This window comes from Odocoileus virginianus, unplaced genomic scaffold, assembly GCF_023699985.2.
Source record: "Odocoileus virginianus isolate 20LAN1187 ecotype Illinois unplaced genomic scaffold, Ovbor_1.2 Unplaced_Scaffold_5, whole genome shotgun sequence".
In the NCBI taxonomy this organism is placed as follows: Eukaryota; Metazoa; Chordata; class Mammalia; order Artiodactyla; family Cervidae; genus Odocoileus; species Odocoileus virginianus.
In genome coordinates, this window is record NW_027224267.1 from 3,029,552 (window position 1) to 3,055,456 (window position 25,905).

The 25,905-nt window shown below is 60.3% G+C and overlaps 1 protein-coding gene and 1 long non-coding RNA gene across 4 annotated transcripts in view; one reads left to right on the forward strand and one right to left on the reverse strand.

Moving 5' to 3' along the window:
- Window positions 1-2,823: 2,823 nt before the first annotated feature.
- On the reverse strand, window positions 2,824-6,829 carry LOC139033400 (uncharacterized). Its single transcript, XR_011485969.1, has 2 exons — window positions 6,103-6,829; window positions 2,824-4,975 (listed from the first exon to the last, which is right to left on the reverse strand). It is a non-coding gene; the product is annotated as an uncharacterized lncRNA (long non-coding RNA).
- A 227-nt stretch (window positions 6,830-7,056) lies between these two features.
- UVSSA (UV stimulated scaffold protein A) overlaps window positions 7,057-25,905 on the forward strand; it is a 31,201-nt gene continuing 12,352 nt past the window's right edge. The window contains exons 1-11 of one of the 3 annotated variants that reach the window (XM_020914927.2): window positions 7,057-7,226; window positions 8,070-8,169; window positions 9,196-9,526; window positions 10,147-10,267; window positions 11,057-11,353; window positions 12,082-12,194; window positions 13,177-13,305; window positions 19,963-20,068; window positions 24,396-24,540; window positions 24,870-24,995; window positions 25,548-25,731. In XM_020914927.2, the coding sequence (XP_020770586.2) occupies window positions 8,072-8,169; window positions 9,196-9,526; window positions 10,147-10,267; window positions 11,057-11,353; window positions 12,082-12,194; window positions 13,177-13,305; window positions 19,963-20,068; window positions 24,396-24,540; window positions 24,870-24,995; window positions 25,548-25,731 (1,650 nt within the window). In that variant the 5' untranslated portion in view covers window positions 7,057-7,226; window positions 8,070-8,071. The other 2 variants (XM_070462452.1, XM_070462453.1) reach the window with 2 other exon arrangements.

Consider the following 25,905-nt stretch of genomic DNA (forward strand, 5'->3'; position numbering starts at 1 on the left):
GGCGTTGCTACTTCTCGTTTCCTGTGCGGCGACAGCACGTCGGATGCCGTGGGTGGTGTCTGCCACCTGCCTGTCAGTCCAGGGTGGGCCCCGGGGCACTCAAGAACTGCACTCACTTGATTGCATCCTGCCCCAGGGCCCCTCAGCTTCATGGCACCCCTGAGCAACCCCCGATACCTGGGGGGTCCCCCTGGGGTCCTTCCTGGCATCTGAAGCGCCACCTCCTGAGCGGGAATGGGGTCTGCTGCTCAGCCCTGCCTGCTGATTGTCAGCCGAAATGTTGCCCTGGGGGGTTAAGGATTAGAACTCACATGGGCCCCTCTGTCCACCGCTTTGGCCCCTGCAGTTCAGGAGTGCCCACTTCCCTTGGGCAAATTCCTCTTAACTGGTACAGCTTCTGTCACGGTGGCCAAAGAGGGTTCGGAAGCAGCTGAGGTCATCCTGGCCTGGTGATGGCGGTGCACCTCCTGGGCCGCCTGGTCCCCCAGGTCCCCAGTGCCCAGCCGGGGTGAGCTCTGGTCCACTCGCCTCCGTCCCTGTCCTCCTGCAGACACCTGTGAGGATCAGGGTGAGCTCCGTGGCCTCTGCTGACCACTTCCTCACACCTCTTCTCTGCCGTGTTCCCTGGCCGCCTCCTTCCTGGACTCACCACTGCATGTGGCTGGCCCTCAGCCCACCTGGGCTCCTTGCTGGTGCTGGCCACTCTAGCTTCAAGCCTCGGTCTGGCTCTCTGCTCCCTTGCCAGGTGCCCACTCTGACCCCTGGGTCCACGTCCCAAGGAGACCACGGCCTCCAGGTTGTGATTGTGCCCTGCTTAGTTGGGGCCAAGAATAGAGCATTATTTAAGTGGGGTCTCCCCGGACCCCAAGTCCACATGCCGCCCGTCAGGCCTGGCACACGTGTGGGCTTGCAGCTCTGCAGACACTTGGGCAGAGCTGTCAGTGGGTTGATGGGTTCTTTGCTGCCATCCATACCCAGGGAGGGGGACTGGGGGGTCTCTGCTGGCCTCGCCCCCATCTCTGCCTGCTTTCTTGCTCTTTCCTGTCTGTGGAAGTAGGTCTTAATTGAGCCTGTGGAGGAGATGGATTTCTGCCACGCATGCTGGTGCGTGTGGCCTGCAAGCCAGTCCAGCCCTCCGGGCTGCCCCCAAGGCCTTCCCAGGCCAGTGTCCTGGGCAACCGTGGTTCTTGCTGAGAGTGACTCAGCCAGGCCGCTCAGGCATGGTGAAAACAGCCTCGCTGTCGGACCCCTGGTGACTCACCCGCGGGCAGGGCAGCTTTTTCCTGCCCATGGTTCCCACTGGCACGTGAGGGTGACTTCCTGTCTGCACACCGGTGGACACTGGGTTGCTTCCAGGTAAACCGGCCACGAGCATTCTTGGGCACTTTTGCTGAGCATGCATTCGCGTTCTATGAGAGGATGTGGGGTTGCTGGTTGTGTGTTAACGTTTGCTAGATAGACAGCTGGATGAGTTTTGCTGAATACTCACACACCTCAGCCAGCAGGCCCAGGGGGCCAGCACCCCGGCCCCCACAGACTCTCCACTCGCCCCACACAGCCATTGCTCCTGTCTTCATGACTCAGGTTTCGCCTCCACTCAAAACGAATCACAGACTGAGCTCTAGGTCTCTGCCAAGTCTCACCCATAAACATCTGTGGTCCCTGCAGCCCTGCTTCTCCACGCATACCCAGCCTGGCTGTCCACCCGCCACGGGCACGCAGGTGGTTCCCAGGACAGTTGGTACCCATGACAGCTGGTACTCACGACTGTGGACATTCCTTCATTCCTCCTGGGTAGACACCTGGAGGTCGAGTTGTTGTGTCCTGGTGCCCCAGAAACCGTGAAATCGGGGAGCGTGGGTCCCTTTTGTTGACTCATTTTCTAGGTTTTCTAGATTGCGTTTTAGAATGGGCTCATAAGGGTCTACTGGGAAAAAACCAGTCTGTGGGGTTTAAACTGGAATTCCGTAGAATTCCTAGGTTGACTTGAGGATGGTCTCGGTCTACTTGAGATGGGAGGATATTCCTGTGATCCTGGAGGCCACAGGTCCAGGAATAAGGTGCCGGCCACTGGATCCTGGCAAGGCCCTGTCCACACAGGAGGACACTGGCCCTAGAGCATTGGGGTACCACCCTTGCACCCTTCTGGCCTCACTTAACCTTCAGTTCAGTTCAGTTCAGTTGCTCAGTCGTGTCCGACTCTTTGCGACCCCATGAATCTACAGCACACCAGGCTTCCCTGTCCATCACCAACTCCTGGAGTTTACTCAAACTCATGTCCATCGAGTCGGTGATGCCATCCAGCCATCTCATCCTCTGTCGTCCCCTTCTCCTCCTGCCCCCAATCCCTCCCAGCATCAGGGTCTTTTCCAATGAGTCAACTCTTCACATGAAGTGGCCAAAGCACTGGAGTTTCAGCTTCAGCATCAGTCCTTCCAATGAACACCCAGGACTGATCTCCTTCAGGATGGACTGGTTGGATCTCCTTGCAGTCCAAGGGACTCTCAAGAGTCTTCTCCAACACCACAGTTCAAAAGCATCAATTCTTTGGTGCTCAGCTTTCTTCACAGTCCAACACTCACATCCATACATGACTGGAAAAACCATAGCCTTGACTAGACTGACCTTGGTTGGCAAAGTAATTATCTTTTACTTTACAAAAATAATGTATTTTTAATATGCTATCTAGCTTGGGTAACTGCCTCCAAATAGAGTCACAGGGAGATAATGGTTTAAGGAAGGGGGGCCTGATTTAGTTCATAACAGGAACTTAAAAATCAACAGTTTTGAGTCTTGCAGTTCATGACACACATTCTCACCACATAGTTACTCAGATTTACTTTATTTCTCTCATTCACATTTTATAGTTTTTAGTGTACATGCCTTGGACATATTTTGTTAACCTTAATTACCTCAAGATTTTTAATGTTATTGTACACTTAATCTTTAAATTTCCCTTTCCAGTAGTTCCAATATGGTAACAGACATAGTGGTTTTCTATATAGACCTTGTGGCCTGTGACCTTGCTAAAGTCCTTCACTAGCCTTACTTCTTGGCAAATTTTAAGGCATATTCTATGTACACAATTGTATCATCTGTAAATAGAGACAGTTTACTTCTTTCTTCTTAATGTCCATGTCTTGTGTCTCTTTTTCTTCCCTTCTTGTACCAGCCAGAGCCTCCAGCTCATGGTTAAAACAGGAGGAGGGTGTCGTGGCTTTGTCTCCCTTCTTGGGCAGAAAGTGTCACCTTTTACTGTTAAGAATGAAGTTTCTGCAGGTTCCCCTGGGTGTTCCTTACCAGGTTGAGGGAGTATCCTGAGAATTATTATCATGAATTGATGAATTTTGTCAAATGTCCTTTTTTTTGTCTAAGGAAATTACCATGTGATTTTTCTTCTTTATTCTGTTGATATGGAAGATTACATTCTTTGATTTTGAAGAAAAATCAAACTTGCCTTCCTGGATAAATCCCACTTGGTGTGTTATGTTTTTTATGTATGGCTGGATTTGATCTGCTAGGACTTTGCTAAGCACATCATCTGTAATGTGCTCTATTATTGCAATGCCTGTAGGACACGTGATGCGCAGTCATTCCTCTTCTTGATCATTTGTTTCTCCTTAATTTTTCCTCGATCAGTTTAGCTACAGTCAGTTTTCTATCAATCAGAATTTCAATTCTATAGATATTACAAAGCACATTTTGGATTATTTCCTCCCATTGTTTATTTTTTTAATTGATTTCTGCTCTTTATTGTTTTCTTCCTTCTGCTCATTTTGTTTGTTGTTCAGTCGCACAGTTGTGTCCGACTCTTTGTGACCCCGTGAACTACAGCACACCAGGCTTCCTTGTCCTTCACCACCTCCTGGAACTTGCTCAAACTCATGTCCATCGAGTTGGTGATGCCATCCAACCATCTCATCCTCTGTCAGCCCCTTCTCCTCCTGCCTTCAATCTTTCCCAGCATCAGGGTCTTTTCAAATGAGTCAGCTCTTCGCATCAGGTGGCCAAAGTATTGGAGTTTCAGTTTCAGCATCTGTCCTTCCAATGAATATTCAGGACTGATTTCCTTTAGGATGGACTGGTTGGATCTCCCTGCAGTCCAAGGGACTCTCAAGAGTCTTCAACACCACAGTTCAAAAGCATCAATTCTTTGGTGCTCAGTCTTCTTTACAGTCCAACTCTCACATCCATACATGACTGCTGGAAAAACCATAGCTTTGACTCTATGGACCTTTGTTGGCAAAGTGATCCTCTCTGGTTTTTAATACTCTGTCTAGGTTTGTCATAGCTTTCCTTTCAAGGAGCAACCATCTTTCAAATTAATGGCTGTGGTCACCATCCACAGTGAGTTTGGAGCCCAAGAAAATAAAGTCTATTTTTGGATTTAATTATTCTTTTTCTAGCTTCTTAAGGGGAAGATTACTGCTGTGGAGCCTTTCATTTCTAACACAAACATCCCTACATTTTAATGTTTTTTTCATGCAGTTAAAAATATATTAGTTTACGTTGTGATTTTTTTACATGACCCACGGACTATTTAGATGTCTGATGGCTAATTTCCAAATATGTGGAAACTTTCCAAATATCAGTTAAATTCTAATTTAACTCTGAAGAAGTTCTGTAACATTTCTTAAACCGTAAAACCACTGGTGATGAATTCACTCAGCTTTTGCCTGAAATGATTTCATTTCACCATAGTTTAGTTTGGGGGCACATTCCACTGTACATGATCCAAGGTTGGCAGTGTTTTTTCTTTTACTGCTGCAGGGTGTTTTTTCATTGCTTTGGAGCTTGTGTTGTTTTGGCCAAGAAATTTGCTGCTCTCTTATCTTTGTAATGTCCCTTCTCTCCAACTGCTTTTAAGGTGCTTCCGTGTTCTTGATGATTCAACATTCAGCAAGTATTGAACATCTACTGTGTGCCTGGCATCATGAAACAAGACAAAGATCCCTGCCCTCATGGAGCACACCTCCTGAGAACAGAAGAGGAGAAACCCCAATAACCTTAGGATGAGATTAGGAACCTGTGTGAGAGAGGGACCGAGTGGACCGAGTCCCAGACGGGCAGGTAGGGCGGCTTCCCTGGTAGCTCAGCAGTAAAGACTCCGCCTGCCAGTGCAGGAGGCACAGGTCTGGTCCCTGGGCCAGAAGATTCCAGAGCCCGCAGAGCATCACAGCCCCTGCGTCAACCACCGAGCCTGTGCTCTGGAGCCTGGGAGCCACACGTGCTGAAGCCTGCACACCTAGAGCCTGTGCTCCAAGTAAGACAAGCCTGCACCGCAACTAGAGGAAAACCCACATGTGCACCAAGACCTAGGGGCTGGGGCAAGGGGGTCTGGTTACAGCAAGGGAGGTGAGAGGCTGAGGGACGACATGCCAGGCAGGACGCACAGCCTTGCAGGCAGGGGCTGGCTTCCGGAAGCCCCACCGGCTGCAGAGGCAGGGAGAGCAGGAGGGAGGTGGTGGGGTGATCGGCACAGACCCGGAAGGCCCCGTGGTCTGTTACAGGCTCTGGCTTCACCGTGGGATGGGAGCCAGTGAAGGGGCAAGGGGCCACAGGGTCTGACTTTAGCCTCTAGGGGGTCCTTCTAGCTGCGGCGAGGTGAACGGTCTCTAGGGGGCAGGAGAGGGCAGAGGTGACTGCGGGGACCGAGGGTGTGGCAGGGACCTGGCGGTGGCGGTAGAATGTCTAAGTGCGCCGATTCTGAATCCCCTCCGAAGGCGGGGCTGTCTGGACATGTGAGCTGGGGGAAAGGAAGAGGGGTCCAGGGGCCCTCCTAGGTCATTGGCCCAAGCGCGTTTAAAGACAGAGCACGCTCCATCGGCTGAGACGAGTGGGCGATGGGGCAGAGACAGGTCTCCAGGAGAGGGCCGCGGAGAGGAGTCCCGGGAGGGGAGCTGGGGGGGGGGGGGGGGCTTCTCACGGGAAACACCCTGTGGCCACAGAAGGTAGACCAGAGGCGGGGGCCTGCGCAGGGAGGCCGGCGGTCACTTCTTTCGCCTTTTTAATTCGTTTTGCCTCATTTTTCGTTCCTCCCCCCTTCCCCCCCCCCCCCCCCCGCTTTCTTAATAGCTATTTATTAAGCTGTAATTCACATACCACAAGAGCCACCCTTTACAAAGGTACAACTCGACATTTCAACACAGAGACGAGGTTGGGCAACCACCACCCCTGATCCCTGGTCCCCGTCTCCTGGGCGTTCTGTGCCAGCGGTACCACACGGTCCAATCGGCGTCCTGTTCTCCGTCCCGAGACTGGAGCCCGGCGCGTCGGGCACCGCCGCCCGCGGAGGCGCGCGGGCCGGCCGGCCTGCGGCGCCGTCGGCCCCCTCTATCCGACCCGGGCCCCCGCACACACCCAAGCTGCCGCTCGCTGGTCCGTGCGGGCGCCGCGAGCCTGGGGAGCCTCCCAAGGGCCCGGCTACGGCGGGCGTCTGAGCACGCGGGGCCGTCAGGCCTGGGGGCGTCCCAGCCGCGGCCTCGGGAGGACCAACGCCCAGCCCCGCGCCGGTACCCCCCCTCCCCGGGACGTGCGGCCAGCGGGCTGCTGCCAGACGAGCCGGGGAGGGTCCCCCGGGCCGGGCTCCCCGCGCTGCCCACGGACCTGGGAGGGCGCTGCCAGCGGGGGCACCATCCCTCGGGGACGGCTGGGGCGTCCGCCCAGGCCCCGGTCCGGGGAGCCCTCTGGGAAGCGCCAGGGGGCAGCGTCCCCCGCGCCGTGGAGAAGTGCGCCCACCGGGCGGCCCGGAGCAGGGAAGCCGCCACGCTTCCGGCGCCGACGCCGAAAACCCGAGCGCGCACCCTCAGTTGGGCCCGGCCCAGACCACGCGCACGCGGCCCCTTTAAGGCCTTGCCGCGCCCGCCCGCCTCCTTTTTTCTCGCGCGTCGTAAGCCCCATCCCACCCCTTCGGTCGGGAGCGCGCCTGCGTCATAGCGCAAGTCTCGGCCCTGACCCGGGCGTCCACTCCTCGGGGATCCGGGGGGGGGTGAGGGGTGGGGCGCCCCACGGGGGTCACGTGACCATAGGAGGGCGGGGTCTGCGCCGGAAGGGGCGGGCTAATCAGAGAGCTGCCGCCAAACGGGCTAGACGGGGCTTCGGCTGGTCTGACCTTCGCCCCCGCGCCGCCCGGGCCAGGGCGGGCCAATGACTGTCGAGATCTGGGGCACGTGATGGGGCGGGCCCTTCGCCGGAAGGGCTGGCTGAGGCGAGCGGCCGGTAGCGCGGTAGGTGGGGCTGAGGGGCGGCCGGGCGGGCCGGGGTCAGAGCGCAGCTATTTCCCGGGGGCGCCTCCTTCGTCCCCCGCCCCATGATGCCCCCGCCGCGCCTTTCTCTGGACGCCTTTCTTCGGTCCGGCCGCGCCCCGGACTTTAGGACGGGGGCTCGTTGGCCCCGACTGGCCCGAGGGCGGCGGGGCGCTGGGGCTCTGCTCCGGAGGGCGGGCCTGTCCCGGCGGCCGAGCGTCGGCAACATCAGACGTTACTGTTGGTGGGAGACGCGGCGAACCGCCTGTCGTCCTCGCCACCCGCGACTCCTGCGGCCCCGGTCATCTCCCTGCGGCGCGGGCGCCTCGGTCCTCTCCATATTCGCCTGTGGCGGCTGCCCGCGGGCAGATCGAGTTGCAGCAACTCGCCCTGCGGGTCTAGGGGCCACCCTGTGGCTTTCGGAGGGATGGTCAAGCTGGCGAAGGAAGAGGTGCGCCTGCTGTCCTGCGGGAAAGCTAGCTTGAGTATAATTCAGGCTGTTCTGGTCCTTGCCTTCCTGCCGAGCGTGACTGCGTGCTCCGTGGCTCTCGCTGGCGGTCTCAGATTGTAGACTTCCAGAGCACGGGTCTGTTGTTGCCCTTTTCCTAATTACCATCAAAAATGTCTTGTTGACTCGGCCCGGAATCTCACCTTGAATTGTTAAGTTTCAGCATCAGGGGGTCAGAGGTCAGATCGCAAGGACTTCTCAGCGTTGTGCCTACACCCTGTGCCCAACACATAGTGGAACCCAGCGAACATCTAACAAAGCCCAGAGCTGTGAAATACTAGGTGGTCGTTTAGCGTCTCTGTGTTTCCTGTTTCTAGATATGGATCAGAAACTTTCAGAGTTGGTAGAAGAGCTCACAACTTCAGGAGAGCCCCAAGTGAACCCCGAGAAAATGAAGGAACTGAAGAAAATTTGCAAGTATGTCTTAAGGCTCAATGTCTCAGCAAGCCTGTGACAAGCCTAGGAGATTGTGGGGCTACCCTGGGGTCAGCTGTCCGCTGCCTGTCCCTGTGATCAATTCTCTGCTGGGAAAGAACTGGCAAACATCCAGACATCTCCCCAGGGCCCTGCAGGGCTTGGTCCTGTTCTGGGGCAGCAGTTCCAGGCAGGGGTGTGCAGCGTTAGGGAGAACAGGTTTGTTCCATTCTCTGTGTGGGTGCCTATCTTTGAGCGCACATGTATGACTTAAGGGTTACTTAGTGTTGGAACATGTGTGGGAGGAAGGTTAGAGGTCATAGAAGTGAACTCTTGTGTTGGGGGGGAGGTCCTGTCTGTCTTTGGACACCACTCTTCTTAGCCAAGAGCTTCTCAGGTGCTAGCAACAGAAGCGAGGATATTTATTGGTTATTCTTATCATGTGTTCACAGAACAGGTCTTAAGTGATCATTTAAGTAATAAGAATTGACATTTTGGTAAAATGGTGACTCAGGTCAGATTTTGCTGCATTCCCCGAAAACCCCCAAAGAGCAGGGCATGGGGAAGGTGAGGATATCTGGGAAGAGGAACAAAAGAGGGGCTGCTGTGTGTACACCTCCCAGGGTGGCTCCCAGAAGGCCACAGAGCTTTCCAGGAGGGCTGGGGGGCGGGGGTGGTCTCCCCTTGGGGTGGGGTCTCTGCACCTCTGCTAGCTGGGCAGGCCGAGAGTCCTTCAGGCCCTGTGGGCACTCGGCTGTGGATGGGCAGTCAGCCGGCTGAATGAACGAAAGCGCCTGGCTGGGTCTCAGTGAAAGCGTGGGCACTGACACAGTCTCACAGGGTTTTCACGTGTCAGGAAATGTTTTTTTTCTATTCCTCTTAATGAAGGTAGTAAAAACTTTGGCTTGTGGGCCATCCAGCAACAGGCAGGGGCCAGGTTTGGCATGTGCGCAGGGCTCGTCTGCCCCGGGGGAAGGGCAGATGGCTCTGGAAGTGCCCGCGTACCTGCCACCGTGGCTGTGTCTCCAGGTCTTCAGAGGAGCAGCTTGGCCACGCCTACCACCTGCTGATGGCCCAGCTGAGCCAGGAGCATGCGGAGATCCGCCTCTCCGCCTTCCAGGTCCTGGACCAGCTCTTCGCCAGGTCTCACCAGTTCAGGACGCTGGTTGTTTCCAACTTCCAGGAGTTCTTGGAGCTCACGCTGGGCACCGACCATGAGCGGCCCCTGCCACCCCCCAGGGAGGTGGCACAGAGACTGAGGCAGGCAGCCACCCGGGCCGTCCGTGGCTGGAACGAGAAGTACGGCACAGCCTATAAGAAGCTGGCCCTAGGCTTCCACTTCCTAAAGCACAGCAAACAGGTGGGCAAGCCCTGCACTGCACCGCCCGGCCCGTGGGGTCTGGTCGGGGGTGGGGGTGGTCTGGAGCCGGAGGAGCAGCTGTGAGGGAAGAGCCTCAGCTCGGCCCCGCGTGTATGTGGGGCTGAGCCTTTGGCCCTGGTTTCCACAAGATGAAAAGGAGCGTGAGAGTCATCTGCTCAGACACAGCCTTTTCTCTGCCGGGCTCTGCGCTTTGGCCTGGCCAGTCTGGGTGGATGACTCCTGCCAGGACCGGTAGTGCCCCCGCCTTCCCACCCACTCCAGGCCTGTGGCTGCTGTCCTTCCTGCTGCCCCCTGGGGTCCCCTCGTGCTTTATTCTCAGGCCCCTGGGTCTGGCCAGCAGCCTCCCTTCCCACCTGCAGCATGTGTGTGACTTTACCAGGAGACGCCAATAGCTGTGTTCATCCTGGGGGTATAGTATCGCCGTCGAATGTGTTACTTGGCGTTTTAAAGCAGCAGGTGTGAACTTGAGATCATAACACTTCCGCCCGTAGTGCTTCTGAGGATAGTGGTGCTGCTGTGTCTTCTGTTAGGCCTGGTTGCAAGTGACGTTTTTGTTGGATTCTTTGTAGCTGGGTCTGACCTTTAGCTAAACTTATCAGGTAGATTTCCAAGACGCGGATGCTCGCACTCTGGCAGAAAGAAAGCGAGCAGAAGAGAAACAGAAGCGCTTGGACAGAATCTACAAGGAAAGGTCTGAGTGGGCAGCGAGAGAGATGGAAGGTGAGCTATGGGGAATGGGGGTGCCACTCCCCTCCCCTCCTGCTGCTCCTTGCCAGGCGGAGCTCAGGTCCATGCCCCGCGGCGCACCCCTGTCCCAGGGCCTGCTCTGGGGGTTTGGGGTGGGGGGAGGATGAGGCTGGAGGTCAGCTGACCTCATAGCCACAGGAAGACCTAGATCCCCGGGCACCTGGCGCCCTGCAGGGACCTGCCAGGACCACGGGCGCAGGGGTCGCACTGGAGGAGATGCCGGCTGCAGCTTGCTGGGGGGTTGGGGGCAGGGGGTGGGCAGACTGGACGGAGTCGGTCACGTCGAGGGCGGGGGGCCCACGGCCTCCACCCTCTCCTGCAGCCCCGGTGGCCGCGCCGCGGACCCGCGTCGCCGTCCGCGTGACCCCGACCGCCGCCACCTGCGGACTCGCCCATCTCCCCAAATCCCTGTGCCAGCCCTCCCTCGTGGGGGGCAGCCAGGGCCGGGAGCACCTTGAAGGGCGGGGCTCGAAGACCCTTCCAGAAGCCTGGCCTCAGGAAGGCCACAGAGCCGGGGAATCCCGTGGGCAGCCACAGCCAGAGTGGGCTGGTGGGGCAGAGCTGAGCTCGACGGGGAGCGGCCGGGAGTGCTGTCCAGAGAGGCTCTTGCTGGGCACGGCTGAGGGTGTCGCCCTGAATGTCTCGGAGTGGTCTCCAGAGCAGGGCACCCACCTGCTTGTGGAGGAGGGGGCGGGGCGCGCTGTGTCCCCTCCTGGACGCCACTCCTGCCGGGTCTGAGCAAGCCGCTTCCCGTCCTCCTAGAGATGTCCACGGAGATCCGGGGCTGCCTCACCGAGCTAGAGAACTGCTTCCGACTGCTGCTGCCCTTTGACCTCGACCTGGGCCCCGCGGCCGCCGGGTGCCCCGTGCCCGAGGAGGGCGACAGGGACGAGGAGCAGCCCTGCTGCAGCAAGAGTCTGCCCGCCTGCGCACGCCACCCAGGAGGCATGGGCACGGGAGGGCCGCCCCCGGAGGACGAGGACGGTGACCTGGACGGGTTCGTGCGACAGCACGGGCTGGGCTCCCGCCAGTACACGCTGGCCGTGGACCTTTCCTCAGGTAGGGCTGCCCGCACGCCGGGCCACCGGGGCCACGGGCCCGGGGCGCTTGCGGTGCTTGGGCTGCGAGGCGGGCGTGGGAGGGGACTCCGGCGTGGGGGCCACAGGGCGCCAGCCCTCTGACATGCAGGGCTCCCCTGCTCAGGCCAGAGGGCGGCTGGGGGAGGAATCGAGAGATACAGTTTTCTGCCACGTTTGTGACAGCACGGGCCTTGACCACACTGGCACCATGGGGCTCCTGCGCTCCAGCCCCCGTGGGTGAGAGGCGCTGATTGTCTTCCCACCCCACATGGCCCGGGCCCCTCCGGTGGGGTGAGGCTGAGGCTGGAGGTCACTTGGCCTCCGTGGCCACAGGAAGACCTGGCCCACTGGGCACCTTGTGCCCTGCAAGCAGGCGTCAAGGCCTGGACGCAGGGGTTGCGCTGGAGGGGGTGTCAGCTGAGGCTTGCTGGGGTGGTGGAGCTCACAGGGAGGACCCTGGGCCAGGGGCCGGGTGGGGCCTCCATCCTGGGGGCAGTGTGGGCGTGGCGGGGGGAGTGGTCCCCTGACTTCACAGCCTGGAGAGGGGCCTTGGGGTTAGGTTAGATCCACTGTGGCCAGAGCCACAAGACAGTATCCTGGGCCGGCAGGTTTGGGTGCCGGGTGATGAGTGGCTGGCGGGTGGTCCAGTCTGGGATACCCAATGACCTGCCTGGGTGGTGGGCCCTCCGATGACTGCATTTGCCGCAGACAGTCTGAGGGTGTGTGAGAACGAGGACAACTCGGCTGTCATTCGTGCGGCGCAGGATGCGCTCAGGCTCATCCAGAACAAGCTCCTGCCGGCCACATGTTCCTGGGTCCAGGTGAGTTCCTGGGTCCAGGTGTTTGCCTGGGTCAGGGCAGGCCCCTGGGTCTGGGTGTTCTCCTGGGGGGCGGGTCCCTGGGTCTGGGTGTTCTCCTGGGTCAGGGCAGGCCCCTGGGTCTGGGTGTTCTCCTGGGTCAGGTCAGGCCCCTGGGTCCGGGTGTTCTCCTGGGTCAGGGCGGGCCCCTAGGTCCGGGTGTTCTCCTGGGTCAGGGCGGGCCCCTGGGTCCGGGTGTTTTCCTGGGTCCGGGTGTTCTCCTGGGTCAGGGCAGGTTCCTAGGTCCAGGTGTTCTCCTGGGTCAGGGCGGGCCCCTGGGTTTGGATGTTCTCCTGAGTCAGGGCGGGCCCCTGGGTCCGGGTGTTCTCCTGAGTCGGTGTTCTCCCGGGTCAGGGCAGGCTCCTGGGTCAGGTCAGGCCCCTGAGTCTGGGTGTTCTCCTGGGTCAGGGCGGGCCCCTGTGTCCGGGTGTTCTCCTGGGTCAGGGCGGGCCCGTGGGTCCGGGTGTTCTCTTGGGTCAGGGCAGGCCCGTGGGTCTGGGTGTTCTCCTGGGTCAGGGCAGGCCCGTGGGTCTGGGTGTTCTGGGTCTGGATGTTCTGGGTCAGGGCGGGCCCCTGAGTCCAGGTGTTCTCCTGGGTCAGGGCAGGCCCCTGGGTCTGGGTGTTCTCCTGGGTCAGGTCAGGCCCCTGGGTCTGGGTGTTCTCCTGGGTCAGGGCGGGCCCCTGGGTCCGGGTGTTCTCCTGCGTCAGGGCGGCCCCGTGGATCCAGGTGTTCTCCTGGGTCAGGACAGGCCCCTGGGTCTGGGTATTCTCCTGGGTCTGGATGTTCTGGGTCAGGGAGGGCCCCTGGCCTGGGCGTGCTCCTCAGTCTGGACAGGCCCTGGGTCCAGATGGCCTGCATGGGTTGACAGAGGGCGCAGGGCTGACTCGGGGGGGCGGGGGGGTAGAGCGGGTACCTGGCCTAGGAAGTGATGCTGTGTCCTCGCAGCTGTTCACTCGTGCGGGGACACATGGCGGGCACTTGGAGGGCGCCATCCACCTGAAGGCCGAGCTGGAAACCGCCTTGAAGAGGTCCCGGGAGCTGGACATTGCACCCGAGGAGGGCCGCAGGGGCGAGGTGAGTGCCCCCAACTGGCTGTGAGGATAGCCTGGGGCCATCCCCTTCATGGGAGCTCAGCCCCTGGGTGTCCTTGTGTATCCTCACCAGGAGCTGACTCATCTGAGCATCAGAGACCATGGCCAGGCCCTCCCCGCAGGTGGAGGGGCTGGGCCAGGGTTTGGGCAGGAAGTGGCGGAGGTGGACTGGGGCGCTGGTTGGAGGGCTGGGGCTCTAGTGAGGGGCCCAGGAGGGGAGCAGAGGAGGCAGCTCCTGAAGTGCCCATTGGGACCCATCCTGTGGGCTTGGTGGCCTGCCAGGGCCTGAAACTTCACGTCTGGAAGATACCTGTAGAAAGAGGGACCTGGGTCCTCCAAGAATATTCTAGGGGAGGGGTGGAGCACCTGGAGGGTGTACCTGGGCACTGGGGCCGGCCGTAGCTGCAAGGGGTATGCCCAGGGTTGGGGGATCCACAGCCACAGGGTGTCTGTGTCGGGTGTGTGAAATCATAGCTGCAGGGTGTGTGTGTGTAGGATGTGGAATTAGAGCTAGAGGGGGTTGGTGTGTGTGTTGGGTGTGGGGAACCACAGCTGGACCGTGTTAGTGATTAGAACACGTAAGCTGTGGTCAGAACTGCTGCAACAATAAGCAGCAGTTTCCTAAGCACGAGGCGTGCGGAGCCGAACCCCGCTGAGTCACGCTCTGCCACCTGGAGGAGACAGGGTGGGTGTGGGTGTCGGGTGACGGGTCCCAGCCCCTCCAGTTTTTTGAGAGGGCCCGGTTTGGGCAGGCACCGTTCTTTGCTGAGGACGAAGTCAGGTGTAGGCCCCCATACTTAGAGTGGAGAGTGGTTAGCGCCCTAAGCCTGGCGCACCCTTTTCCTTGTCCCTGGGCCTAAGGCGTGGGTCGAGAGGGTCTCTGAGCTCAGGCCGCCCTCCGCACCCCCCCCCCCCCCCGCCCCCCCCGCCGCCGCCGCCCGTTGCGCTGCGCGGCCCTCGGGGGCCGGCAGGGGGCGCTCTCACCCTTCTGCGGCGGGCGGGCGGACCCGGTCACGCGCTGGCAGCCTGGCCCTGCTCCCGAGGCCTCCTCTTTGCAGGGCTTTGCTGAGCACACAGCTCAGTGAGAAGTCAGCCAGTTCTGGGAGTTGTGACCTCGATGCTTGTTTGACAGTGAGAGAGGGTGCTTTCTGGGCAAGGGAGGGCAGTTGGTCCTGTGCGCAGGTCCCTGTTTCTGAGCCTTAGCAGAGCCTGGGTGCGGTGTCGGGGTGGAGGGCCTGGCCTGAGAGCAGCATGTGCTGTAGGGGTCGGAGATCAGCGCTGTGCGCCCCTTCACAGCTGGCTCAGCCCGGCCCACCTTACACAAGGGTCATCTCTCGGTTGCTGTGTTGGTGGGGTTGGGTGACCCGCCCCGGTGTCTCTCAGGTTTGCTGGGCTGGAGGCAGCCAGGGCTTTGGGGAGACCCATAAGGGGGGGCCTGGCAGCCCTGCCTGCTCCTTACGGCCCAGGACTAGCCTGCCTTGCAGGGCTCTAGGCCCAGGACCAGCAGCAGAGCCTTCCGGGTGTCCTGACTCGGCTCCCTTGAGGGCTGCTGGGAGACGCCAGCTACTGGGAACCAGCCCTGAGTGGCCCCTGGGTCCAGTCCAGTTTGAGCGTCAGCGGGTCACTGTCTGCAGCCGGGCAGCCCCAAAGCCTGGGAGGCATGTGGTCAGGTCAGAGGGGGCCCTCTGCAGGGAGGAGGCTGAGGACGTGAGGGGTGTTCGGGGTGGTCTAGTTGGGTCGGGGGGCGTGGGGTCAACGTGGTGGCTTCAGCAGGAGGAAGCCAGGCTGCCCTGTCATCTTCTCTAAGAGCCGACTTAGAGGCTTGAAGCCCATGAGCATGTGCTCATCGGTTCTCTGGGCCGCGGGCCTGCGAATGGAGTGATTGGGCGTGCGGCTGAGTGGCAGCGCCTGCTCGGGCAGCCCGCCTCCCAGAACAGCCCCGCGGTGGCATCTGTGCAGCTCCGCGCGGCCGCGGTGACACCGCACAGACCAGTGTCTTTGCTTGGTCGTCTTCTCGTGACACGTCTGCAGTTTCAGTCTCTGCCTGGTGTTTCTGCTAGTGCAGGCTGAGCTGGGAGCGTGTGGTTCAGTACTTGGGACTAACACCATGGGAGACGGGCAGATCTGAGGTCCTGCTGCTCCCACCGTGTAGGCGCCGCCTGACTGGGGCCTCTGGTCAGATTTCCCATTTTAGTCTGTGTTGCCGTGTTCTTTTCCTTTTGATGTAGGTGTTCTGTCTTTAAAGAGTATTTAAGCCACCTTAAATATGTGTAACTTTTGTTTTATGTAACTTTTTTGTCTTAACGGCATGTCTGTCCCAGCTCCATGTGGAAGCAGGCAGAGATCGGTCTTAGCTAGGTCGATATGGAACATCATTTGGTAGATTTAGTTTCCAGCCCTGTTGCTGGAGGACAGGCCTAATAATCCGTGGCTGCTACATCTGTTACACTGATAAAAATCCTTGGAAAACTTTTAAATTGCTTGCTGTTTAATTATGTAGCGATGATCACCACTTACTTTGTATTGTGTGAGTCATAAAATATTAATCTCCTCCCCCCGCCCAGTAAGTCAGAAAATAATGATTGTGTGCCTCAGGCTGTCCGCAGAGCGGGTGTCCTCTTGGCCCCAGGCTCCTCGCTGCGGCCGCTGGAGCACCCCCATGACGCTCCCCTTCTCCCATTGCCGGCAGCCCCGGGTTTAACCCCCACACACTCCCACTCATTGCAAGGGCGCAGATCCTGCATGACTCTGGGTGACGGCTTCTCCTCTTAGTGGCTGGGTGGGTGCTCTCGCTGCTGTGCTGGGCTGGATGCCTCTCTGCTTCAGGAGCCGCATGCCGGCTTCCTGAGCGGAGAGCCTAGGGGTGAAGTGCTGACCGTGCCGTGGCCCCAGGGAGGCAGGGAGCTGAATCAGCTGCCGGCAGGGCCTTGTGCCCGGCCAGGCCAGTAAACCTTCCTGGGGACTGGTCCTTCCATCACCCTCACACCGAAGGCCACTGTGGGGGGGGCAGCAGCCGGGGCAGGGGCTGCTCTGCTCTCGTGAGGACTGGGAGCACGTTGGCTGCTGTGGGGGCAGCTTCCCACCCCCACAGGCCCTGGGCCCTCCCTGCCCTACAGTCCAGCTCCCCAGCACCCTCCAGGGTGGCTGCTCTCTCCTGAATACTTTTACATGTGGTCTCCTTAATTCCAGACTCAGCCCTATGAGGTCAGTTCCATCCTTACCCCTGTTTTACAGATGGGAAGGCTGGGTCTGGGGGAGTTGCATGGGTCTTCTCGCTGAGGCCAGGGTGCATGGTGAGTATGTGATCTTGCCCAGAGGCCGGGCTGGGCGAGGCAAGCCAGCCCACATCAGGCCCCAGGCAGGGTCCCGGGAGGAGGGGCTGCCCAACCTCCGCCTGGAAATGGTGACCGGGTGGACCTGAAGGGGCGGTGGCAGCCTCGCACACCCCGGGCCGGCTGGCCTCGGTGCTGGAGCGGCAGGAGCAGGTGAGAAAGGGGCTGGCACCTCCAGGCCCCTCCGTGCAGGAGGGCAGCAGCGCCCCGCACCCGCTTGAGGTCTGTGATGGTCAGCACCCACTCGCAGCAGGCCCACACCTGCCGAGGTATGTCCAGGCAGCAGAGATGCACATGAGATATTGGCCTGGCTGGGCAATTTGCACGCGGTCCAGGGAGGGCATTAGCATATAAATAGCAGCTGTGATGACGACCCTCACAGCTGAGCACGGTTAATTTTTGGTTTATAAGATAGAATGGGGTTTTAAGTGCGTTGCCATCAAGCTGAGGAGACAGATGCAGCTTGGCGCTCACTTGTCTGACGGGGCCTTACATCATTTTTTTTTTTAAAAGGGAAACATACACACATAAAACTGAACAAAAGTGATTTCTTGGGTGAAAAGTAATGGCGATGGTGCCCCAAGTTAATTAGATCGCACAGAATGTGTTTAATGGTCCAGCTCTATCGCGGGCAGGCCTTGGGCGGGTAGGTCTGGGAGGTGGCCCTTCCCATCCTTCTCGAGTAATTAGCAACCCGCTTTCCTACTTCTGTAATCGGATTACATAGTATATTTTAGCCATTTTATTGCTTGTTTAATTATGATCTTAGAGCCTCATTTTTCTAAATCCTTTTAACTGGGTGAGAATCAATTTGTGTGGAATGAGAGGAAGGCCCGGGGCATTCTCTGCCTCCCTGGGGCCCTGAGGGTTCAGTCCCGGGGCCTGCGCATCAGCCGCAGGGCCTGGCCTGCCTGCCCAGCCTCCCAGGCAGGCCCAGGACTGGACCTAGCAGGGAGATTTCCCTCTGGGCCCCTGGGCCAGGGCAGGCCGCTTTCTCAAACGTGTCTGGTGGCCTCTCTTCCTGACGGGGAAGCTCAGCTCCCAGCGAACTGCTCTTGCGGACCGTCTGACCCTGCCCTCACCCGGTGCCCACAGGCCGTGGTGCCCCTCGGCCCTCTGTGCCCCTGCTCTGCCCCCAGCCGCCTCCCACCCATGCCCGCTGGGGTTCTGACCTGATCTGTGCCCTTTAACCTCGAGAGGAGGTTGCTACTGTGGCACCTGGGAGTGCTGGGCTGCCCCTCAAGTGCAGGTAGATGTTTTCTGTGGGCCTGGGTGTCCCCAGCCGAGTGTTCCCCCAAGGCCAGGAGAGGACTGCCCGGCTTAGGTGGTGGGGGGTTCCCTTCCGCTGCCCTCCGGGGATGGGGTGCCCCCGGGCTGGATGTGGGAGGGCCTCAGGGTGCTCAGCACCTCTGAGCCCTGCACAGCATGGAGAACTAGACCTTCCTGCAAGTGGAGCCGTTCAAGCCCGAGTTCAGAGCAACAGTAGAGCCCCTGCTTCCCTGGGGGCCTGGTTTGAGGGTCACCCCAGCCTCCGAGAGGTTTGGGACGCGAGTGTGGCAGGGACGGCTGCAGCAGCTCTCGGGGAGGACGCCGACGCTGCCCGTGCAGAGCTGTGCACTAGGGTCTGGGGCCCGAGGAGGCCGGCCTGCGGGCCTTGTCAGCGCGCATCCAGGCCCGGGAGCCGGCTCCCGGGCTTAGTCAGAGGGGTACAGTTTTACCTGGGAGAGAGGGTATAATTCCTAATAGTTAGCTAAGCAGCCAAGTGTTTTTTAGGAAATGAAAATTTAATAAAAGTCCCAGGTGAAATTCAAGGGTGTGAGCAATAAGCATAATATTTTATGAAAATGAGCTCCATATTTAAAGTCTGGCACGGTGTGTTATGCATTGTAGCACCCAGTCCACATCTACCTTTTGGAAAATTAAAACACATAAATTCTGTTTAGTGTTTGATACGCACGGCACTAGCCGGGACCGTAATGCCCGAAAACCTTGGGCTGCTTTCCACCTTTCATAAATTCCTGGGTAGATTCTATACAAAAATAATTTTCAGGTCCGCGGCTCATTGTTATTCAAACGTGATTGATCGTCGTCATTTGCTCGGCTCTGGAGTTAAGTGCCCCTGTCATTTCCAAAGAGTATAATTGGGACGTTTCACAGGTCAGCGGTGGAGACAGGCTTCCCTTTTGATCAGTGTTAGACTGATAACAAAAATTACAGTTTCCAATGATTAATGTCTCCGTGCCTCCCAGACGCGCGCTGCGGCTTGCGCCCAAGCTGAGAGCATTTGCATCTGATTAGGCCTCCCAGCCGCTCCTCAGCCTCTGGGTTCTGGGTGCCTGTGGCCTGGCTGGCTGCCTGCCCTGGGGTCTGAGGGCCGGTCCTCGTCTGCCCGCCCTGGGCAGCCGTGTGCTGCAGGGCCTGGCTGTCGGGATGGACCCTGGCAGAGAGGGTGATGGTCTGTAGCCCGTGCGAGCATCAGCCCGGCCGCAGTCTCCCCTCTGAAAGTTTCTCGCAGTCGGGCCTGGGGCTGCAGCTCCTCAGACTCCGGGGTGTTTCCGGGTGGTGCTGGCCATGCAACCCAGCTCCCAGGTACATCCGTGTTGTGACCCTCTTGGGAAGGACGGGCCCCCACACCCCGTCCCAGGGATGCAGGGGTTGAGAATATGAGGAGAGAGGGCTTTCTGGGCCTGAGCGGCTCGGGCTGCTGACCCTGACCCAGGCTGTGTGTGGCCCCAGCACGTGGCGTGAATGTGAGGCAGCCGCCAAGCTGTTTTCCGGAGGAGCCCCTGGCCCCTGCAGTAAGCCCCCCATGCTCCGGGTCCCTGCTGCTCCCACCTGGCTGGGTGCCGCCAGGGTGGGGGCGGAGGGGGAGTGGATGTTGGGGCCCTCGGTTCGTGGGGCGGGTGGGGGCTCCAGGCTCACAGAGCGACAGGGAGGGCCGCCCTGTCCAGGGGAGACATCCTCTTCGGTGGCTTTTTAACAAGCCACTCTCGAGGATGAGACGTTCCGGAAGTGCCGTAGTCACAGCCACAGTGCTGGATGCCTAGGGCGGTGCTTCTGGTCTGGCTGGAGCTGGGTGGAGGGCTGGGACCGCGGGCCCATGGAGCTCTGTGGGCTGCAGTGTGCCTATCTGTGGGTCTCAGTGGGCTGGCCAGTGGAGCGCACATGGGCCGCTATGGTTTAGGGACGCAGGCGGACCATGAGTGCAGCCAAGTGGTGAACGCTGATCCCGACCTGGAGGCTGTCCACAGAAGCGGGGCTGGGACTCTGCCTGCGGCCGTCACTCACAGCTTGCGGTGTTTCCACAGACAGCAGGCCCCGAGGACGAGGACGAGGACGAGGATGACTTCCTGGAGGTCCCGGAGAAGGAGGGCTACGAGGCCTGTGTCCCCGAGCACCTGCGGCCTGAGTGCGGTGAGCAGCAGCGTGGGCCAGGAGGGGGCCCCTCAGGACGTGGCCCCTGAGGGCAGACCTGGGTCCAGCCTGGGCCCGCGGAGTAGGGGGCCAGCTGCGGGGGTGCCCAGTCCATGCCACGTGGTCCTGGGGTCTCTGCCGCCCTGCCAGGCGCCTGCTGACCTGGGCCATCCCGAGTCCTGGTCCCATCAGTGGGGTCACGGGCTCGGCCTCTGGTCCAGGAGCCCCAGGGCCCCTCGGGAAGGCACCGCTGCCCCCTGCCTTTGCCAGGGGACTTCTCTTCGAAAAACTTCCAGGAGCCGCGTGTGTACCGGGGCACCTTGTGTCCAGAGGGAGCGAGTGAAGCCGGCGCCACATGTGGCTTGTGTGGGAAGTGAGCGAATAGTTGACTCGAGGTTTGAGGTGGCGTGTGAGAGGAGAGTGAGTTTGTCCAGGAGTTAGGTGCTCAGGCAGTTGGAGTGTGGACGTGACCAGGGTGTCTCGCCACCCTGGTGTTCGAGGCCCTCCCTGGGCGCCCGAGGGTGCAGCCACTGCCCACCACAGCCCTCTAGCCCCCACCTCACCCTCACGCTGACCTCGCTGGCCACGCCGTCCCAGTGCGGGTCTCCTCTGAACCCTGGGCCGCTCCTGGGGCCAGGCCTTCTGCCACGCTCCTCCAGGTGCCTGCTTTGGGCCCGCCTCCCCCAGGCCTCGTCCCATGCCCTCGAGGCAGTACGGATGGGTGCTGGAGCCCTGAGGGGCCCGGCCCATCTCCTTGGTCTGCCCTGGCTGCCCCCCTCGAGGGGGCGCTCGGTCTCCAGGCACCAGCGTAGGTGACCACCCCTGGGTGCTGCCAGCCCACCGCTTGTCCTCGTGGTGGCCGGGCGCACAGAGTGGAGCCGAGCTGCTCCCTGGGTGTTTGTGGGCCGGGCCCCCCTGCAGGAGGGGCTGCTGTGCCCCAGGACAGGCCTCTGATAGCGGGCGGTGGGAGACCCCTTGCTCCTCAAGGGGTCCGGGGCCAGGTCTGCACCATGGACCCCAGCGCTGCGGGACAGCGCAGGAAGTGCTGGGCGCCAGTTCATAATGCCAGTTGATCTTCGTCACTGGTTTTCAATTAAAGGCGATGACTCTGCAGTAGATTCGTCTAAACCCGCAGCTAGGGAGACGGCACCCGTTTCTTTCTCATTTCTTTCTCTGAATTTTCATTGAGGGGCTTTTATCTTCTCCTTAATCCTACCATTTCTGTCAGGACGTAATCTCTTTCTCAAATTTACATTTTAATTACAAGGCCAGCTGAACTAGGTAAAATCAATAGTGTCAGGCTTGAGCCCAGCTCCACGTTCAGCCCCCGCCTCCCGTTTCCTGCCATCGATCCCGCCGCCCCCCCCCCCGCCCCGCTGCAGCGCAAATAGGTGCCACTTGGTCACTTTAAACAAAAAGGGGATTTAGACGCTTTTGTGATTCTTCTTAGAGCCGCTGCGGGAGTGAATTTGAGCTGAGGTCCGGGCCTGGGTCCGGTGCCCCGGTTGGCAGGTGGGGCCCATGGCTGCCGGGCTCCCATCGGTGTTCTCCCCAACAGCACCATTTCCGGGGCCGCGGACTCCCCTGCTTTTTGGATTTTCGCTTGAAAGTGTGTCATGGAGATTGGTTTTCTACAACAGTGTGAAAATGGTAGTGTTTTCTCAGTGCCCTGACTGTTTACCCTGCTTCAACACGCTTACCCATCTTTTTAATGGTTTAAAACAACAAATCAATGAAAAATATATTTCATTCTTGTAACTCTTAGGAATTCTTGTATCGATTGTTGGGCAGTGATTGTATCCACCTTTGTAAGTGCCACTGCGGCCACTTATCAGCCTGCCTACCTGCGTGCGCGTGGCCACGCGTGTGCGTGGGCTGGGAGCGCTGCGTTGCCAAGATCTCGGGTGGGGGGCGTCTGGAAGACCTCGTCCCTGGACCTGGGGTATGCTAGTGACAGAGCCTGGTCCCCGCCTGCCTTCTGAGTGTGCTTAGAGCTGGGGGCTGTGGGTGACCCATACGGACCTGCCGTACTGATGAGTGGCTCTGCCCCGGGTCCTGCACTCTCAGCCACGAGCACTCAAGAAGCAGGGGTGAACCCCACACTCAGTCTGTGCGCGAGCTTGGACGGCATCTGGAGCAGGGAGGGCAGGCGAGTCTCATGAGGGGCTTGGAGGACACGTTTTCAGGTTTTTGGGCATCGTGAGGCTTCTGCAAAAGCACCAGACAGCACATGGGCGGGTGTGAAGCTTTGTGTGTACAGGGAGGCCGCGTGCAGACACCAGGCTCTGTATATACAGGGAGGCCATGTGCAGACATCAGGCTCTGTGTATACAGGGAGGCCGCTTGCAGACACCAGGCTCTGTGTACACAGGGAGGCGCGTGCAGACACCAGGCTCTGTGCACACAGGGAGGCCGCGTGCAGACACCAGGCTCTGTGTATACAGGGAGGCCGCGTGCAGACACCAGGTTCTGTGTATACAGGGAGGCGCGTGCAGACACCAGGCTCTGTGTATACAGGGAGGCCGCGTGCAGACACCAGGCTCTGTGTATGCAGGGAGGCGCATGCAGACACCAGGCTCTGTGTATACAGGGAGGCCGCGTGCGGACACCAGGCTCTGTGTATACAGGGAGGCCGTGTGCAGACACCAGGCTCTGTGTACACAGGGAGGCGCGTGCAGACACCAGGCTCTGTGTATACAGGGAGGCCGCGTGCAGACACCAGGCTCTGTGTATACAGGGAGGCCGCGTGCAGACACCAGGCTCTGTGTATACAGGGAGGCCGCGTGCAGACACCAGGCTCTGTGTATGCAGGGAGGCGCGTGCAGACACCAGGCTCTGTGTATACAGGGAGGCCGCGTGCGGACACCAGGCTCTGTGTATACAGGGAGGCCGTGTGCAGACACCAGGCTCTGTGTACACAGGGAGGCGCGTGCAGACACCAGGCTCTGTGTATACAGGGAGGCCACGTGCAGACACCAGGCTCTGTGTATACAGGGAGGCCGCGTGCAGACACCAGGCTCTGTGTATACAGGGAGGCCGCGTGCAGACACCAGGCTGTGTACATACAGGGAGACCGTGTGCAGACACCAGGCTCTGTGTATACAGGGAGGCGCGTGCAGACACCAGGCTCTGTGTATACAGGGAGGAGCCTGCAGACACCAGGCTCTGTGTATACAGGGAAGCACCTGCAGACACCCCGGCTGTGTCTGGACAGCCTGTTTCCTCTCTCACTTCTCTCTGAGTGAGTCCTTGCACACAGATGGAAGGACGGAGGTGCCGTCAGGAGGCCAGGTGCAGGGCTTGGTGGGCTGTAACCTGTTGGTGTCCTCGTAGCTCTGCTCCTCTGGGGCCTCTGGCCCCTGGAGCTGCCCGCCTGGCCATCCTGTCAGTTTTCTCTGTGTCGTGGGAAGGGTTTCTTGGATGGGAGGTCCAAGGTATCTGCTGTAGAAGCCACAACCTTGACACCTAGTGGAGCTGGGTGAAAAACTCTTGTTTGAACATCATCCCTCAGACCTCATACTCAACTGCTTGTGGTGCCCGTGGATGGTCACGGCTTTGGGGGGAAAGCTGCTCAGACCTTTTTCTTCCCCTCTGATGTTTCTAAGTGCCCTTCTGAGTGACTTGCCTGTTCTTCCTCTGTCTCCTTCTTAGCCTCAGGAAACCCCTCTGTCTTCCTCTGATTCCAGGAAACCTGGACTCTGTTTCCCCTGCTCTAGTCATTTCCTCTCTTTCTGGGGTCAGGTGACAAGGACATGGATACATGTCACTCCTCCGTGTGCAGAGAGCTGACCGTGCGTGTGCGTGGCCCCCTGCATTGCGCATCCCCGCCGGGGCTGTCCTCCCCAGGCTGCTTGCGTCCCCTCTTTGTCTTCTGCTGCCTTTTCCAGCGCCTCTTCAGTTCTCGTCTCCTGGGTGCTTTGTTCGCTGTCTTTCCTGCCATGCGGAGGAGAGCTCAGAGAGGGCGAGGCCCTCGGGGTTGAGCACCTCTGGGTCCTGATGGCTCCACCCCCTGCCTCCCGGGACACTGGCCCCATGCCCAGCTGGGCAGGGCTGGCAGGGGTCAGGGACAGCCCGGGCACTGGCACCAGTGGGGCAGGGGGCCTGGTGAATGCGGTCCAAGGGTGTCAGAGACACAGCCCCCGTCGCTCTGGGCACTCGGTGCAGACGCCTGGCCCGCAGAGATCACTGTCCAGCGGCCTCGGCAGGGAGAGGCCAGCTGTGGGGCCCGGACTGGCCGGGCAGATGCTCATACGGGCTGTGCTGTCACCGGAGGGGGTCTGTGCAGGGTCACGGAGATGGTGACCAAGAGCAGACATGTCTGTTTCAGGGCTGGAGGAAGGTCTGGTTGCACCAGGCTCGCAAGCGAGGAAGAAGCCTGGGACGGACACAGACGCCTGCGACCCCACCTCTGCGGCCGCCCAGCGGCATCAGCTCCAGCCCCACGGGCCCCCAGCCTCGCCCCTGAGCCCCAGGTGACGCCCAGGCGGCCCTGTGTGCGCACCCCTCCGGGCAGTGCCTGCCTCGTCCGTCCTGGGGTGGGGACCTGGGTCCCAAGTCCTCCCTGCTGGCATGCAGGCCAGGGCCGCCCCAAGGAAAGGCCCAAGGCTCCGGGACCAGAGGGACAGAGGTCAGGGCACTTGAGCCCTGTGTGAGGAGCGCGGTGTGAGGCCGGCTCCCGGGGCCCAGGCCCGAGGTGCAGGGGTCAGGGCCCAGGGGCGAACCTGGGGCCTGGGGGGCAGGAGAGGCAGGTGGCCGAAGGCGGCCCCAGGCTCCCCGCCCCTGAGCCCTGCTTGCTCTCCAGGGCTCTGCTAGCACCCGAGCAGGCCGCGCGGCGGGCGGCAGAGCAGGCCCGAGCGCCTGTTGTCCCCTTCGGGGTGGACCTGTGCTACTGGGGCCAGGAGGAGCCGGCGGCCGGCAAGATCCTCAAGTGAGTGAGGGCCCCGCGCCCCCTGTGCGCAGTGGACACAGCTCTTGGCGGCTGCCCACCGAAGCCCATGGGCTCTTGAAGCCCCAGGGCTGGGCTGTGGTCCTGCCCTTCCCAGAGGCCCTGTGGCCCCCTGAGGGGCCTGCCCTGTCACCGCCCTGATGGTGGAGCATCAGGACAGTGTGAGGGCCTCAGCCCAGCCCCAGCTCAGCCCACGCTCCCAGCTCTGCCCCAGGCCCTTGTCACCACCCCCTTCTGTCCTCTGCCTGGGCTCCTGTGGGCCGGGCCCGGGGCTTTACGAGGAGCTTCCTGGACGCTGCTGCGTTGCTGCACCAGCCCGCACTTTATCTGCAGACCTGAGGGGCGGGGGACGCAGGTCTTTGTGTTTTGTTAACGCCCGTCAGGGAGCCCCCCACCAGGTCCAGGCCACACTGGGGTGTCAGGCCGCTGGGCTGTGCCTGGCATACCCCTGCCATGCTCGGCATCTTCGCTTCCCCTGGGTGAACTTGCAGGCCCGGCCTTGCTCTGGGTGCTGAGAGGTGGGTCTGGGTGCAGGTGTGACTCGGAGCACCGCTTCTGGAAGCCCTGCGAAGTTGATGCCGAGGTGGATAGCGCCGGCGTCTCCGAGGCCCTGAGGAGCCGCTGCTTCACCTTCGCGGGACGGTTCGAGCCTGTGCAGCACCGCTGCCGCGCCCCGCGGCCCGACGGCCAGCTCTGTGCACGCCAAGACCGCCTGAAGGTGGGGCTGGGCCGGGCAGTCCGCTGCAGACGGTGCAAGGCTGGGCTGTGCTCTAGCCTCCTGGCACCAGGACCCTCCGTGGGCATGGTGCTGGGCCACTGCACCTTGGTCCCTGCATCCCCACCTGCGTGGTGCTGGGCCCGGGGTCCGTGGAGGCGGACTGAGCGCAGAGCA